Here is a 16,858-nt window from a genome sequence, read left to right on the forward strand (position 1 = left end):
CACTGCCTAAAACCCTGACACTGAGCCTAAGCCTAAGCCTAACGCTCCCAAATGAGGTGCCGTCCTCCCTCCTGTTTCCCCCTCCAACACGGGACAGGTCCATTCCAAAAGAATGTGTCGCGTGCAGTATCTGTGATGTCTTTCTCTGCTTCTATGTCTGTCTCTGGACTTAAGAATCTTCCACTGTGGCTGGGTTCGCAAGCTTTGCCCTCTGGTGGCCAAAACATGGAACAGGCGGCAGCATCTGAGTGAACTGGAAAGTGACAGAGTCTCTGAAGGAGAGAATCCCAAAAGACATCCTGATACTGTTCCAAACAATTTGGCTCGAATCTTTCAGTCATTTTCAGTTGACCCACACCTGAATCCTGCTTCTTTGGGTGAGAAGGTTTCCATGTTTTTGTCAATCTGTAGGTACCACAGCTCATTCTAGATTTCCGATGGGACTTGTATTCTGAGTCACCTTCCATTTTCTTGGGTCAAATTCAGGGCACTAGTAAAATGAAATTCTGGGCTTGTTGCTGATGCTGTCAGTTATGCCAAGCTACAACATGGGTCAGAGAGCAAAGAGATGCAAAAGATCTGAAGTGAGTTCGTGAATGACAGACACACAGAGGAATCCGAGCAGCAGGATGGATGCATTTGCAGTCCAGTGAGATGAGCTGAGCTTAGCTGGCCTGCACTGAGTGACCACCACTGGCCTGGATCACTGGTTTCCAAAGTCTCAGAGAGTCGCTGGTCAGCCTGGAGCCAGCAAAAAATATCACAAAGACTTTGAACAGTGAACCACCAGAAGGAAAGATGTCCTCCTGCAAAGGATTTAGCGAGAGTCTGACACCCAGTCAGACAGACAGACAGACAGACAGACAGACAGACAGACACACACCTGACCTGTGTGTCTTCTGCTTCCTGGGTGGAGTGAGTGAGTTGATTTTACTCTCCTGCGGGTGGTTAAGGCTCATTCTGCTTTTCTCATGGGACTTCGGCCCTACCTTTCTCCCCAAGTGTGGATCGTCCATATTTCACAAGGGTTTTTCACCCAGAGCCGCCAGCAAAATACAGACAGATATCCTGTCACAAAAGTGAGAGAGAGAGAGAGAGAGAGAGAGACAAAGAGAGACAGAGAGAGAGATAGAGAGAGAGCGAGAGAGAGAGAGAGAGGGAGAGAGAGCGAGTCTTACATCAATATTTGGGGTGGCATGTGTCTGTTAGCGTGAGGAACTAGGATTGTGCGTGTGTATGTATCTATTAGGATGAGTCTGGTGAATGGGACATTGTGTGTGTGTTACTGTGAGTTGGGGGAATGATTTTAGGGTGAGGGTGGGAAACGTGGCTTGTGTGTGTTTTAGTGTGAAGTAGGAGAAGGAGCCAGCTTGTGTTTTCCGAATGAGCCCATGGAACGGGGCATGTGTGTATATTTAGCATGAGCTTTGGGTAGACGGCTTGTGTGTGTTTTGAGGGTGAGCCCAGGGATTCTGGCATGTGTGAGCATATTAGGGTGAAGTTCAGGAGCGGGGAATGTGTGTGTTTTCACCTGAGTGTAGGAAACCGGGCATGTGTGTGTGTGTGTTTTTGGGGTGAAATGCGACCAATCTGACGTCTCAGGAACCCAGCTACTCCCTCGGAGCACTGACAGGTCACCCTGAAGCCTGAAATGCTAACCCTAACCCTTTTCCCAAGCAGTAACACAAAGCCTAACTCGAACCCTAGCCTAACCCCGCCTTGCTTGTCCTCCCTCCCATGGCTAACTCAAAATCATGGCATTTGGGTTCATCACTGGTAGACAGGCAGAAAGACAGACAGACAGACAGGCAGGCAGACACACACACACACACAGACACACACACACACAGACACACACACACAGCAGATTCCAAGCTGCTTACATTGACAGACTTTGGAATATCTTATTAGCTGAGCTGGGAAACCTCCCACCTGCACACCAGGACACCCCCTCTTCCACATGTGTTGGAGTCAGACACTGAAACCCACGACCCTTGGCTGGCCCCAGAACCAACCGGGACTGAGCAGAGGAATGAAAGGAGGGAGGGACAGAGGGACAGATGGACCATGGTCTTTTAGTGGTCCTTCCTTCTTCCTTCCTTCCTTCCTTCCTTCCTTCCTTCCTTCCTTCCTTCCTTTCTTCCTTCCTTCTTTCCTCCCTTCCTTCCTCCCTTGCTTCTGGTCAAATAAGGGGCATGTTGGGAGTTGGAGACCAGCCTAGGCTCCAAAGGGAGCTCAAGGCCAGGCCAAATTGCATCCCTAGAGACCCTGGCTCAAGAAGCGAAAAAAATTAAAAATAAAACACATAAAAGACACAAAAACATAAATCCTTTATAAATGATGGGGGAAGTGTGGTTCGAAAGGCCATGGCACCGAGCATTTCTGAGGCGGCGTGGCTGGCAGGATTCCAGTGTATTAAACTGGTGACCTCCCATTTGAAGTGTGGGCACAGGGACCGCTGAGCCAGAGGCCCAGAAGGTTCATGGCTGACGTCAGTTTTTGAATAGAGACAGAGACAGGTGCAGGTTGTCTGTCTGTCTGGCTACACTCCCTCCCTTGTGGGCTAAATGCATCAGCGCTGGCCCCCAGACCACTCCTGAGCCCCTTTCTCTGCCACATGTGGGAAACAGGCAGGGAGACAGACCAGCTGAAATGGGAGGGCACGGGATGGGAGGTTTGAACTCACATGCAAATTAAAAAGTGACCCTGGACTTAGTCACATCCAGCTCCCACCTCCACCAGCAGCACCCACCGCTCCTTCCTTCCATCTCGGGCTAATCCAGGCTCAGTTCCGAGGGCCCAAACTCCACTCCACACATCTCTCCCTAATTCACCATCAATCCCAATAGCCTAATGCCCCCGCCCTTCCCCCCCTTCCCTGGTGTTGGTGCCTAGGATTGGGGTGGGGGCCCCGAGTTTCTGTCCATCTGTGGGTCCAGCATCAGTATTGAGGAGAGAAGGAGGAGGAGGAGGGAGAAGAATGAAAGGAGGTGAGAGCCGGGGGTGAAATGGAGTGGAGCGCTGGAAAGGCAGAAGCAGCAGCCACCACCGTGGTCCAAGCAAACAAACCCCCAAACAGCAGAGAGCAGGCAGAGTGAGGAGAGAGGGGAGAGGAGGGAGGGGAAAGCACAGAGAGAGGGAGACAGAGGGAGAGAGAGAGCAAGCCTAGAGAGGGAGAGAGGAGGAGGGCAGAGGTCCAAAAATGGGCGGGCTGGAGGGACTGATGAATGGAGACAGTGATGATTCTCCCTTTATTGGTTCTTCTGTTCATACATTCCTTCATTCGTTCATTCACTCATTCATTCACTTATTCGTCCCTTGGTTTGCAGGGAGCCTTTCTTTGTTCCTTCCCTTCCTTCCATCTTTATGGGTGAAAGTCAGATGGCTGCCCTGGAGCCTGGTGGGTGTGTGGCCCTAAGAGGCACAGAGGAGAGGCATGAAGGATCCCAGGGCTGGAAGGAAGGGCCCTGCCTACGTGGCAGAGGCTACAATAGCCTGGCAAGAGGGCAGCCCAGAACGTGACCCCTCCACAATGCACGGGGGTGGGGGGGGTGGGGGAGGCTGCTCAAGAACCCTCACCTGGCTGTGCTGTGGTGTGTGCTGGATGGCTGTGGTCCCCCTCATCTCCTCTTGCTCATCGTCGTGGGGTCCTGGAAGGCAGGAAGGCCAGCAGGCAGTCAGGCAGGCAGGCAGGTAGGAGCTTCCAGCAGAGCCGGCAGCTTGGAGCTGGGAGGCTGCAGCTGGGGGGGCCAGAGCCCTGAGCCCAGAGAGCTGGGTTCCAGGAACCTGGAGGAAGGCAATGAGCAAGGGTTGAGCAAAGGGTGGGCCAGCGGGTGGCCCAGTAAGTGACCCCAGCACCACACACCACAAAACATCATGGGGGCCCCCAGGCACAAGGACCCTCACCTTGCTGGCTGTCTGGTGGACAGCTGTTGTCCGCCTCAACTCATCGTGGCCCGCATCATCACGGGGTCCTGGAGGGCAGGCAGGCTGGCAGGAGGGAGGAGATGCATGGTGAGCCAGGATCCAGGAGCTGGGAGTGCCAAGTCCCAGGAACCTGGAGGAAAACATGGAGCCAGTGAAGGCTGAGCTGGGGAGGGCAGGGGAGAGGCCCAGAACTCCACCGCACCACTATACACCCCTCCACGGGGGGCAGGCGGGCGGCTCAGTCCAGTGACCCTCACCTCACTCGATGCATGGCAGATGGCTGTTGTCCCCATCTCTTCTTGGTCCGCATTGTCATGGGGTCCCTGAAGTCAGGCAGGTAGCCAGGCAAGCAGGCAGAGCTCCTGGGAGAGCTGGGAGCCAGGAGCTGGGCCAGCAAGAGGGGTCCTGGGAACCTGGAGGGGAATGGAGAGAGAAAGCAGGGAAGGGGAGCTCTGGAGGGCCAGCCAGAGGTCTGGCTGTGTGGGCTGGTTAACTCCTGCTGCATGGTGTCTGGTGCCTGAGCTTGTTAAGGCTTGAGGTCAGTCAGGGAGAATGCATGGGAAACCCTGGAGCCCAGGAGCCCAAGATCTGGCCACGCCCGTGCAGCCCAGCTAATCCCTCCATGCTGGCTGCAGATCCCATCAACCTGGCCCCTAATCCTTTCATCTCCTCCTGTGGCACCACCCTGGTGTCCCGGAAGTCCCCTTTCCCTTCACTCACTTCCTGGCTCGCTCATTGGCTGAGGAGGAGGATGGCATTATGGGGTGGACTCAGGATTTCAGAGGCAGGGTTTTCATTTCATTTTTTTTTCTTGGTCTTTTTCATTTTTATCTGTACCGGGGATCGAATTCAGGACCCCCTGCTTGCAAGGCAGGTGTTTATGCCGCTGAGTTAAACACCCAGCCCCCAGGATTTTCATTTTAAAAAAGTGGAAAAGAATATGGGGCTGATTAAGGATTAGGGCTGAGAGGGCAGAGAGCCATCAGCGAGTGGGGATCAGCAGGGTGTACTCCAAAGAACTCTGGATGGGAGAATCACCAAAATGGGATGGCCACGTGGACAGTGAGGACTAGGAGGGAGGGTGGCCTGTGCTGATGCCCCTGGGTGAAGGCAAGGAGGCTGGCAGCCAGGCCAGGAGCACAGAGGAAGGCAAGCAGCCAGGGAAGGAAGGGGGCCCGGGAAGCAAGGACATCAGGGAGGCAATCCAGGGCAGACAGAGGAGGCGGAGAAGCCTGGGGAGGCAGAGCAGCACCCAGGGACCAGGAAGGAAGGCAAGGAGGAGCCAGGGAGCCCAGGGAGCCTGGGAAGAAGGGGTGCCAGGGAAGCCAGGAGGGAGACTGGGGAAGCCAGCCAGGGCAGCCAGAAGAGGCAGAGAGGATAGAGGAGGCAGGGCACCCAGGGAGCTCAGGGAACCCAGAAATCCCAGACAAAGCAGGGTTTAAAGCCAGGCAGGGAACCTTGACTGAACTCTGCCCAATCTTGGAAATCAGAAAGCCAGGGACTCAGGGACACAGGAGAACCTCGGAGGCCTTGGATGCTGAGAGGAAGCAGGAAAGCCTCGGAGAATTCGATGTTCAGTCAGCAGACAGACTTTTCCCACTTGGAAAATTTCACCTAGGCTGTGGAATTCATGGTGCATGAACCCACAGCAGATCCAATCCAGCCTGGGGTGTGGCATGGCTGCTGGGGCGTGGCAGCCCATTGCCTCCCTAAATCCCTGCCTGTTAAGCCCAGAGGCTGGCTAAACTGCAACCCTGCGCTAATTCTAACCCAGGCCATCCTAACCCTAGCTGCCTGGGGTCCACTGGCCTGCCCTAATCCAGCACTCCTCTAGCTAAGCCTCCGGAACCAACACCCTGTTGCCACCCTACTCCACTCCCTGCATCCTGTCTGCCACTCCCAGGCAGCCCACTCACTCACTCAGTCCCCTCCACTCTGTGCCCAGCCTCCAAGAGCCCAGAGACCACAGCACAGAAACCAGAGCACAGAGCCCAGAGCCAAAAGGCAAGAATGTAAAACTTCAAAGAGCAGAGGTCCTGAGAAAAGCAAAGAAAGAGACAGAGACAGAGATGGAGAAACAGCCAGAGACAGAGATGTCCAAAGAGTTAAAGGGCCCCCCGGAGAATAGCACAGAGGGGACAGCCCAGCCAGTGGTAAATGGGAAAGGAGGGGGGGGGGATAAACTGGGGAATGAGGGATGGAGGGAGGGATCCAAAAGAGGCAAAGGGACTGAAGACAGACAGGGCAATCCCAGCAGCAAGACCCAGGCAGAGGCTTAGATTAGAATCCACTGAGCTGAGCTGAGCTGAGCTGCTGTGTGTGTTAGGCTCATGGTTGATGATCAGGGCATAGGTGTGTGTGTGTGTATGTGTGTGTGTGTGTGTGTGTGTGTGTGTGTGTGTGTGTGTGTGTGTGTGTGTGTGTCTGTGTGATGTTACGGTCTGTAAAAGAGTGGGGAAGGCCCCAGTTAACAGAGACATGGGTGAGGCTGCACAAACAACTGAGACCCAGCCCCAAAAAGCCCAGGGGAAGGTAAGAAAGCAGAGAGAGACTGAAAGCAGCCCAGGGAGGGAGAAAACCCGAGAGAGTGAAAAAAGACTGCAGCTCCTCCCCCTGCAAACAAAACCAGAGAGAACCCAAACTAGGCAAAGGCCAGAGGAAAGCAGAGACAGAGAAAGACAGAGAAACAGACAGAGACAGAGACAGTGACAGAGACAGAGAGACAGACAGAGAGAGTGAGGCAGAAAGAGTCTAAGGGCTCAGAGAAAGGTACAGAGAGTGTGCAGATGGGTGGTAAAAGGGACAGGACTGGGGATGAAAACAGGGAGGGATCGGAGAGAGGATCCAAAGGTGTTTGTGTAGGACAGATGTGGGAATCCCAGCAGACAGGCAGGAAGAGGAGTAGGTAGATCTGGGATCCATCAGCAGAGCTCAGCTGAGCCCTGAGTGTTAGGCTCTCGGGTGAAGATCAAGGCATAAGGGTGTGTGTGGTGTTAGGGTCTGAGAAAAAGCAGGGAGGAGAGAGTGAAAAAAGGCATAGGGCCACAAGGACAGCTGAGAGACAGCTAAAAGCAAGGCCCCTTGCACGACAAAAAGCAGAGAGAGAGAGAGAGAGACAGAGAGAGAGAGAGAGAGAGCAAACAGAGAGAAACGGGTCCCAAGTGGGTTCATGGATGATGATCTAGGAGTCAGTCCAATCAGGGGGCAAATGGATAGACAGACACATGTGGGGTTTATGGAGCCCAGCTGAGCAGAGCCAAGTGAAGCAGAGCAGTGCAGTGCTGAGCCGAGCTGAGCTTCATATGCCAGTTTTATAGGTGATGATCAGGACATCTGTGTGGGTTGTTAGAGTTGGGGTGTGGGTGGATGCGGGGGGAGCATGTTTGTGTTGTGAACCTGCACTCATCAGTGCCCAGTGTGAGCGCAGGAGGCTGGGAGCCAGGGAGCCAAGCCTGAACACTCTTTCTGTGTTTTTTCACGGATCTCTGGATCTGAGAACCACCAAACCAAACAGGCAGACAGGTATCCCACTGGAAATGACATTCAGCTAGAGTTTGACATGGATTTTCACTCAGCATCAGACAGACAGACAGACACCTTTCTCCTCCCGCCTCCTTTGGTGAAGTAAGAGGGCTGATTTTTGTCTCCTGTGTGAGGCAGGCCTGGGGAAGGGGCGTGGTTCACCCTGCTGGCTGGCTCCTTTTGCTGCTCTGATGGGACTTTTAAGGTGAGCCAGTGATTTCTCCATGTTTCAGGATGCTACGTTAGGAAAAGAGAAATGCAATAAATTTTTCCATGGGGAACAATTCAACTAGACTGTCAAGTTGCTTTTTGGTACAACACAGCAACTTCCTCTCTAGGTGGGGGTGTTTCTAATCCAGCCCCTAAGCTGGCATTCCTTTGTGGTGGGTGGGGGATGGAGTAGGAGGTGGGGGTTCATGTGAATAGGGGCTTCTCTAAGCCACTGGCTCCCTAATCCCAGCAGATCTCTAACCCTCACCCCTCTGGTAGACCTAACATGAACCCCCCAGGGCCACTCCCGCAACTTAATACACTGCTCCCCAAATCCTCAACAACCACCTCCTGGCTCTAGAAGTCCTGCTGGAAGTGACTTAATTAGAATCTGACATTCATCAGTGATGGGTGGGCTCATCAGAACTAGAGGTCTTCAGTCCCCCTCCCAGTTGGAGGGTGGAACTATATGGGTCACACTAGGCTGTGCTCTACAGAGAGATTCAGTCCCTTTAGAGGGTACTGGCACTGCTCTTTCCTCAACCTCAGAGGAGGAGCCAATATCAGGCTGCTCTGTGACCCCAACAACCTTCCATTGTTAGCCCTGGAGGGTAGCTAGTGGGCATGATGCAGACCATCGTATGAGCCTGAAGGATCTATGCAGAGCCCAGGATGAAGGTAAGGGTAGGGGGAAAAGACCCCAACATTGGAGGCCCCATGGAGGCAGGCAAGACCAACAGCAGGAATTCATTCCAGGGGCTGTGCCTGCTCTCAGAAGGACCCAGGCCAGTCCTGGCACACACTGGATGCTGACCCAGCCCTATACACACACAACCCTGAGTTCCCCTACATGCAGCCCAAAGACAGAGACAGCCAACAACACGTGGCACCACCTCTCTCCTGTCTGTCATCAGACACAGCCACCGCTTGCTATGGCACCCTTGGTGGCAGGTAACAAGGTAACTCCCTTCTGATCAGACAGATAGACAGAGGGTGACAAGGCTGCAGGTTCCTCGAAGACATGGGCCCCAGGAAAATGTGCCCATCTGTGTGTCGGTACAGTTCTTCTGTCTTCACTTGCCACAGACAGGTGAACCAGTCCATGTGACCCTCACGTCCATTTGTGTGTCAGCTGTGCGGGTGCCCCCTGGTGCTCCCCGATGGCCTCCTTCCTTGGTCATAGCCTTCCTTACGAATCTCCTGACCCCTTGGCCCGAACATGTAGGAGGGCCCTGCTGGGGCAAGGCATCCCCCACACACTCACACACACGTGCACAGTAGAACGGGCAGGATACATATCTATAGCCATCCGAGGGTCCTGGCACCACCTCAGAGGGTACTGGTGTCCAGCAGCAGCCATCAGAGATTGTATGGGAACCCAGTGGCCTCCAGTCTCCGACCTAAGCCGCAGTGCCACGTGGGAAACCTTCCCTGCACAAAGTATATGCTCTGGGATCTGAGCCTATAGATGCTCATGGTCTACACCAACAGCCAGCCCAGGTGGTCATCTGCAAAAGAGAGAGAGAGAGAAATAGCCCCCATCACTGTGTCATCAGCTTCCCTGCCTGCCACGCTCTCCTCAGATGAGACAGCGCCATCTGGTGGCTGAGTGGACATGCACATCCTCCTCTTCTGCCCAAATGAGACAGCGCCCCTGTTGGCTAAAGAGGACAGGTACATTATCCCAGAGGTACCGCCAGGGTCCAAGTTCTCTGACAACCTCCAGTCTCTTATGGATGAAAACAGAGATGGGGGAAGAAACACTGGCCTCAGATGCAAGGCCACAGGCAACCCCAGAAAGATGCCAGTCCTCAGGAAAGCCAGTGTCAGAGCACCTTCCTTAGCTTCCACTGCCTAAAACCCTGACACTGAGCCTAAGCCTAAGCCTAACGCTCCAAATGAGGTGCCGTCCTCCCTCCTGTTTCCCCCTCCAACACGGGACAGGTCCATTCAAAAGAATGTGTCGCGTGCAGTATCTGTGATGTCTTTCTCTGCTTCTATGTCTGTCTCTGGACTTAAGAATCTTCCACTGTGGCTGGGTTCGCAAGCTTTGCCCTCTGGTGGCCAAAACATGGAACAGGCGGCAGCATCTGAGTGAACTGGAAAGTGACAGAGTCTCTGAAGGAGAGAATCCCAAAAGACATCCTGATACTGTTCCAAACAATTTGGGCTCGAATCTTTCAGTCATTTTCAGTTGACCCCCACCTGAATCCTGCTTCTTTGGGTGAGAAGGTTTCCATGTTTTTTGTCAATCTGTAGGTACCACAGCTCATTCTAGATTTCCGATGGGACTTGTATTCTGAGTCACCTTCCATTTTCTTGGGTCAAATTCAGGGCACTAGTAAAATGAAATTCTGGGCTTGTTGCTGATGCTGTCAGTTATGCCAAGCTACAACATGGGTCAGAGAGCAAAGAGATGCAAAAGATCTGAAGTGAGTTCGTGAATGACAGACACACAGAGGAATCCGAGCAGCAGGATGGATGCATTTGCAGTCCAGTGAGATGAGCTGAGCTTAGCTGGCCTGCACTGAGTGACCACCACTGGCCTGGATCACTGGTTTCCAAAGTCTCAGAGAGTCGCTGGTCAGCCTGGAGCCAGCAAAAAATATCACAAAGACTTTGAACAGTGAACCACCAGAAGGAAAGATGTCCTCCTGCAAAGGATTTAGCGAGAGTCTGACACCCAGTCAGACAGACAGACAGACAGACAGACAGACAGACAGACACACACCTGACCTGTGTGTCTTCTGCTTCCTGGGTGGAGTGAGTGAGTTGATTTTACTCTCCTGCGGGTGGTTAAGGCTCATTCTGCTTTTCTCATGGGACTTCGGCCCTACCTTTCTCCCCAAGTGTGGATCGTCCATATTTCACAAGGGTTTTTCACCCAGAGCCGCCAGCAAAATACAGACAGATATCCTGTCACAAAAGTGAGAGAGAGAGAGAGAGAGAGAGAGACAAAGAGAGACAGAGAGAGAGATAGAGAGAGAGCGAGAGAGAGAGAGAGAGGGAGAGAGAGCGAGTCTTACATCAATATTTGGGGTGGCATGTGTCTGTTAGCGTGAGGAACTAGGATTGTGCGTGTGTATGTATCTATTAGGATGAGTCTGGTGAATGGGACATTGTGTGTGTGTTACTGTGAGTTGGGGGAATGATTTTAGGGTGAGGGTGGGAAACGTGGCTTGTGTGTGTTTTAGTGTGAAGTAGGAGAAGGAGCCAGCTTGTGTTTTCCGAATGAGCCCATGGAACGGGGCATGTGTGTATATTTAGCATGAGCTTTGGGTAGACGGCTTGTGTGTGTTTTGAGGGTGAGCCCAGGGATTCTGGCATGTGTGAGCATATTAGGGTGAAGTTCAGGAGCGGGGAATGTGTGTGTTTTCACCTGAGTGTAGGAAACCGGGCATGTGTGTGTGTGTGTTTTTGGGGTGAAATGCGACCAATCTGACGTCTCAGGAACCCAGCTACTCCCTCGGAGCACTGACAGGTCACCCTGAAGCCTGAAATGCTAACCCTAACCCTTTTCCCAAGCAGTAACACAAAGCCTAACTCGAACCCTAGCCTAACCCCGCCTTGCTTGTCCTCCCTCCCATGGCTAACTCAAAATCATGGCATTTGGGTTCATCACTGGTAGACAGGCAGAAAGACAGACAGACAGACAGGCAGGCAGACACACACACACACACAGACACACACACACACAGACACACACACACAGCAGATTCCAAGCTGCTTACATTGACAGACTTTGGAATATCTTATTAGCTGAGCTGGGAAACCTCCCACCTGCACACCAGGACACCCCCTCTTCCACATGTGTTGGAGTCAGACACTGAAACCCACGACCCTTGGCTGGCCCCAGAACCAACCGGGACTGAGCAGAGGAATGAAAGGAGGGAGGGACAGAGGGACAGATGGACCATGGTCTTTTAGTGGTCCTTCCTTCTTCCTTCCTTCCTTCCTTCCTTCCTTCCTTCCTTCCTTCCTTCCTTTCTTCCTTCCTTCTTTCCTCCCTTCCTTCCTCCCTTGCTTCTGGTCAAATAAGGGGCATGTTGGGAGTTGGAGACCAGCCTAGGCTCCAAAGGGAGCTCAAGGCCAGGCCAAATTGCATCCCTAGAGACCCTGGCTCAAGAAGCGAAAAAAATTAAAAATAAAACACATAAAAGACACAAAAACATAAATCCTTTATAAATGATGGGGGAAGTGTGGTTCGAAAGGCCATGGCACCGAGCATTTCTGAGGCGGCGTGGCTGGCAGGATTCCAGTGTATTAAACTGGTGACCTCCCATTTGAAGTGTGGGCACAGGGACCGCTGAGCCAGAGGCCCAGAAGGTTCATGGCTGACGTCAGTTTTTGAATAGAGACAGAGACAGGTGCAGGTTGTCTGTCTGTCTGGCTACACTCCCTCCCTTGTGGGCTAAATGCATCAGCGCTGGCCCCCAGACCACTCCTGAGCCCCTTTCTCTGCCACATGTGGGAAACAGGCAGGGAGACAGACCAGCTGAAATGGGAGGGCACGGGATGGGAGGTTTGAACTCACATGCAAATTAAAAAGTGACCCTGGACTTAGTCACATCCAGCTCCCACCTCCACCAGCAGCACCCACCGCTCCTTCCTTCCATCTCGGGCTAATCCAGGCTCAGTTCCGAGGGCCCAAACTCCACTCCACACATCTCTCCCTAATTCACCATCAATCCCAATAGCCTAATGCCCCCGCCCTTCCCCCCCTTCCCTGGTGTTGGTGCCTAGGATTGGGGTGGGGGCCCCGAGTTTCTGTCCATCTGTGGGTCCAGCATCAGTATTGAGGAGAGAAGGAGGAGGAGGAGGGAGAAGAATGAAAGGAGGTGAGAGCCGGGGGTGAAATGGAGTGGAGCGCTGGAAAGGCAGAAGCAGCAGCCACCACCGTGGTCCAAGCAAACAAACCCCCAAACAGCAGAGAGCAGGCAGAGTGAGGAGAGAGGGGAGAGGAGGGAGGGGAAAGCACAGAGAGAGGGAGACAGAGGGAGAGAGAGAGCAAGCCTAGAGAGGGAGAGAGGAGGAGGGCAGAGGTCCAAGAATGGGCGGGCTGGAGGGACTGATGAATGGAGACAGTGATGATTCTCCCTTTATTGGTTCTTCTGTTCATACATTCCTTCATTCGTTCATTCACTCATTCATTCACTTATTCGTCCCTTGGTTTGCAGGGAGCCTTTCTTTGTTCCTTCCCTTCCTTCCATCTTTATGGGTGAAAGTCAGATGGCTGCCCTGGAGCCTGGTGGGTGTGTGGCCCTAAGAGGCACAGAGGAGAGGCATGAAGGATCCCAGGGCTGGAAGGAAGGGCCCTGCCTACGTGGCAGAGGCTACAATAGCCTGGCAAGAGGGCAGCCCAGAACGTGACCCCTCCACAATGCACGGGGGTGGGGGGGGTGGGGGAGGCTGCTCAAGAACCCTCACCTGGCTGTGCTGTGGTGTGTGCTGGATGGCTGTGGTCCCCCTCATCTCCTCTTGCTCATCGTCGTGGGGTCCTGGAAGGCAGGAAGGCCAGCAGGCAGTCAGGCAGGCAGGCAGGTAGGAGCTTCCAGCAGAGCCGGCAGCTTGGAGCTGGGAGGCTGCAGCTGGGGGGGCCAGAGCCCTGAGCCCAGAGAGCTGGGTTCCAGGAACCTGGAGGAAGGCAATGAGCAAGGGTTGAGCAAAGGGTGGGCCAGCGGGTGGCCCAGTAAGTGACCCCAGCACCACACACCACAAAACATCATGGGGGCCCCCAGGCACAAGGACCCTCACCTTGCTGGCTGTCTGGTGGACAGCTGTTGTCCGCCTCAACTCATCGTGGCCCGCATCATCACGGGGTCCTGGAGGGCAGGCAGGCTGGCAGGAGGGAGGAGATGCATGGTGAGCCAGGATCCAGGAGCTGGGAGTGCCAAGTCCCAGGAACCTGGAGGAAAACATGGAGCCAGTGAAGGCTGAGCTGGGGAGGGCAGGGGAGAGGCCCAGAACTCCACCGCACCACTATACACCCCTCCACGGGGGGCAGGCGGGCGGCTCAGTCCAGTGACCCTCACCTCACTCGATGCATGGCAGATGGCTGTTGTCCCCATCTCTTCTTGGTCCGCATTGTCATGGGGTCCCTGAAGTCAGGCAGGTAGCCAGGCAAGCAGGCAGAGCTCCTGGGAGAGCTGGGAGCCAGGAGCTGGGCCAGCAAGAGGGGTCCTGGGAACCTGGAGGGGAATGGAGAGAGAAAGCAGGGAAGGGGAGCTCTGGAGGGCCAGCCAGAGGTCTGGCTGTGTGGGCTGGTTAACTCCTGCTGCATGGTGTCTGGTGCCTGAGCTTGTTAAGGCTTGAGGTCAGTCAGGGAGAATGCATGGGAAACCCTGGAGCCCAGGAGCCCAAGATCTGGCCACGCCCGTGCAGCCCAGCTAATCCCTCCATGCTGGCTGCAGATCCCATCAACCTGGCCCCTAATCCTTTCATCTCCTCCTGTGGCACCACCCTGGTGTCCCGGAAGTCCCCTTTCCCTTCACTCACTTCCTGGCTCGCTCATTGGCTGAGGAGGAGGATGGCATTATGGGGTGGACTCAGGATTTCAGAGGCAGGGTTTTCATTTCATTTTTTTTTCTTGGTCTTTTTCATTTTTATCTGTACCGGGGATCGAATTCAGGACCCCCTGCTTGCAAGGCAGGTGTTTATGCCGCTGAGTTAAACACCCAGCCCCCAGGATTTTCATTTTAAAAAAGTGGAAAAGAATATGGGGCTGATTAAGGATTAGGGCTGAGAGGGCAGAGAGCCATCAGCGAGTGGGGATCAGCAGGGTGTACTCCAAAGAACTCTGGATGGGAGAATCACCAAAATGGGATGGCCACGTGGACAGTGAGGACTAGGAGGGAGGGTGGCCTGTGCTGATGCCCCTGGGTGAAGGCAAGGAGGCTGGCAGCCAGGCCAGGAGCACAGAGGAAGGCAAGCAGCCAGGGAAGGAAGGGGGCCCGGGAAGCAAGGACATCAGGGAGGCAATCCAGGGCAGACAGAGGAGGCGGAGAAGCCTGGGGAGGCAGAGCAGCACCCAGAGACCACGAAGGAAGGCAAGGAGGAGCCAGGGAGCCCAGGGAGCCTGGGAAGAAGGGGTGCCAGGGAAGCCAGGAGGGAGACTGGGGAAGCCAGCCAGGGCAGCCAGAAGAGGCAGAGAGGATAGAGGAGGCAGGGCACCCAGGGAGCTCAGGGAACCCAGAAATCCCAGACAAAGCAGGGTTTAAAGCCAGGCAGGGAACCTTGACTGAACTCTGCCCAATCTTGGAAATCAGAAAGCCAGGGACTCAGGGACACAGGAGAACCTCGGAGGCCTTGGATGCTGAGAGGAAGCAGGAAAGCCTCGGAGAATTCGATGTTCAGTCAGCAGACAGACTTTTCCCACTTGGAAAATTTCACCTAGGCTGTGGAATTCATGGTGCATGAACCCACAGCAGATCCAATCCAGCCTGGGGTGTGGCATGGCTGCTGGGGCGTGGCAGCCCATTGCCTCCCTAAATCCCTGCCTGTTAAGCCCAGAGGCTGGCTAAACTGCAACCCTGCGCTAATTCTAACCCAGGCCATCCTAACCCTAGCTGCCTGGGGTCCACTGGCCTGCCCTAATCCAGCACTCCTCTAGCTAAGCCTCCGGAACCAACACCCTGTTGCCACCCTACTCCACTCCCTGCATCCTGTCTGCCACTCCCAGGCAGCCCACTCACTCACTCAGTCCCCTCCACTCTGTGCCCAGCCTCCAAGAGCCCAGAGACCACAGCACAGAAACCAGAGCACAGAGCCCAGAGCCAAAAGGCAAGAATGTAAAACTTCAAAGAGCAGAGGTCCTGAGAAAAGCAAAGAAAGAGACAGAGACAGAGATGGAGAAACAGCCAGAGACAGAGATGTCCAAAGAGTTAAAGGGCCCCCCGGAGAATAGCACAGAGGGGACAGCCCAGCCAGTGGTAAATGGGAAAGGAGGGGGGGGGGGATAAACTGGGGAATGAGGGATGGAGGGAGGGATCCAAAAGAGGCAAAGGGACTGAAGACAGACAGGGCAATCCCAGCAGCAAGACCCAGGCAGAGGCTTAGATTAGAATCCACTGAGCTGAGCTGAGCTGAGCTGCTGTGTGTGTTAGGCTCATGGTTGATGATCAGGGCATAGGTGTGTGTGTGTGTATGTGTGTGTGTGTGTGTGTGTGTGTGTGTGTGTGTGTGTGTGTGTGTGTGTCTGTGTGATGTTACGGTCTGTAAAAGAGTGGGGAAGGCCCCAGTTAACAGAGACATGGGTGAGGCTGCACAAACAACTGAGACCCAGCCCCAAAAAGCCCAGGGGAAGGTAAGAAAGCAGAGAGAGACTGAAAGCAGCCCAGGGAGGGAGAAAACCCGAGAGAGTGAAAAAAGACTGCAGCTCCTCCCCCTGCAAACAAAACCAGAGAGAACCCAAACTAGGCAAAGGCCAGAGGAAAGCAGAGACAGAGAAAGACAGAGAAACAGACAGAGACAGAGACAGTGACAGAGACAGAGAGACAGACAGAGAGAGTGAGGCAGAAAGAGTCTAAGGGCTCAGAGAAAGGTACAGAGAGTGTGCAGATGGGTGGTAAAAGGGACAGGACTGGGGATGAAAACAGGGAGGGATCGGAGAGAGGATCCAAAGGTGTTTGTGTAGGACAGATGTGGGAATCCCAGCAGACAGGCAGGAAGAGGAGTAGGTAGATCTGGGATCCATCAGCAGAGCTCAGCTGAGCCCTGAGTGTTAGGCTCTCGGGTGAAGATCAAGGCATAAGGGTGTGTGTGGTGTTAGGGTCTGAGAAAAAGCAGGGAGGAGAGAGTGAAAAAAGGCATAGGGCCACAAGGACCGCTGAGAGACAGCTAAAAGCAAGGCCCCTTGCACGACAAAAAGCAGAGAGAAAGAGAGGAGAGACAGAGAGAGAGAGAGAGAGAGCAAACAGAGAGAACGGGTCCAAGTGGGTTCATGGATGATGATCTAGGAGTCAGTCCAATCAGGGGGCAAATGGATAGACAGACACATGTGGGGTTTATGGAGCCCAGCTGAGCAGAGCCAAGTGAAGCAGAGCAGTGCAGTGCTGAGCCGAGCTGAGCTTTATATGCCAGTTTTATAGGTGATGATCAGGACATCTGTGTGGGTTGTTAGAGTTGGGGTGTGGGGTGGATGCGGGGGGAGCATGTTTGTGTTGTGAACCTGCACTCATCAGTGCCCAGTGTGAGCGCAGGA

General features: G+C 54.1%; 2 protein-coding genes across 3 annotated transcripts in view; both read right to left on the bottom strand.

Moving 5' to 3' along the window:
* LOC134475184 (uncharacterized) overlaps positions 1-8,934 on the bottom strand; it is a 29,664-nt gene extending 20,730 nt beyond the window's left edge. The window contains exons 1-3 of one of the 2 annotated variants that reach the window (XR_010046190.1): positions 4,185-8,934; positions 3,907-4,057; positions 3,580-3,786 (exon numbers count right to left, since the gene is read on the bottom strand). The gene's annotated coding sequence lies outside the window, so the exon portion shown is untranslated. Of the gene's footprint in view, positions 1-883; positions 1,061-3,579; positions 3,787-3,906; positions 4,058-4,184 lie in introns of those variants that run through there. The other variant, XR_010046191.1, reaches the window with a different exon arrangement.
* A 101-nt stretch (positions 8,935-9,035) lies between these two features.
* On the bottom strand, positions 9,036-16,456 carry LOC134475186 (uncharacterized). The gene is made up of 4 exons (XM_063244598.1): positions 13,692-16,456; positions 13,414-13,564; positions 13,087-13,293; positions 9,036-9,167 (listed from the first exon to the last, which is right to left on the bottom strand). Exons 1-4 carry the CDS (start codon positions 13,937-13,939, stop codon positions 9,132-9,134), a joined length of 642 nt encoding a protein of 213 aa, XP_063100668.1. The 5' UTR covers positions 13,940-16,456; the 3' UTR covers positions 9,036-9,131.
* Positions 16,457-16,858: the final 402 nt, after the last annotated feature.

Source organism: Cavia porcellus, unplaced genomic scaffold (genome assembly GCF_034190915.1).
Source record: "Cavia porcellus strain 051 isolate PalLab524CR breed Dunkin Hartley unplaced genomic scaffold, mCavPor4.1 scaffold_460, whole genome shotgun sequence".
Taxonomy (NCBI): domain Eukaryota; kingdom Metazoa; phylum Chordata; class Mammalia; order Rodentia; family Caviidae; genus Cavia; species Cavia porcellus.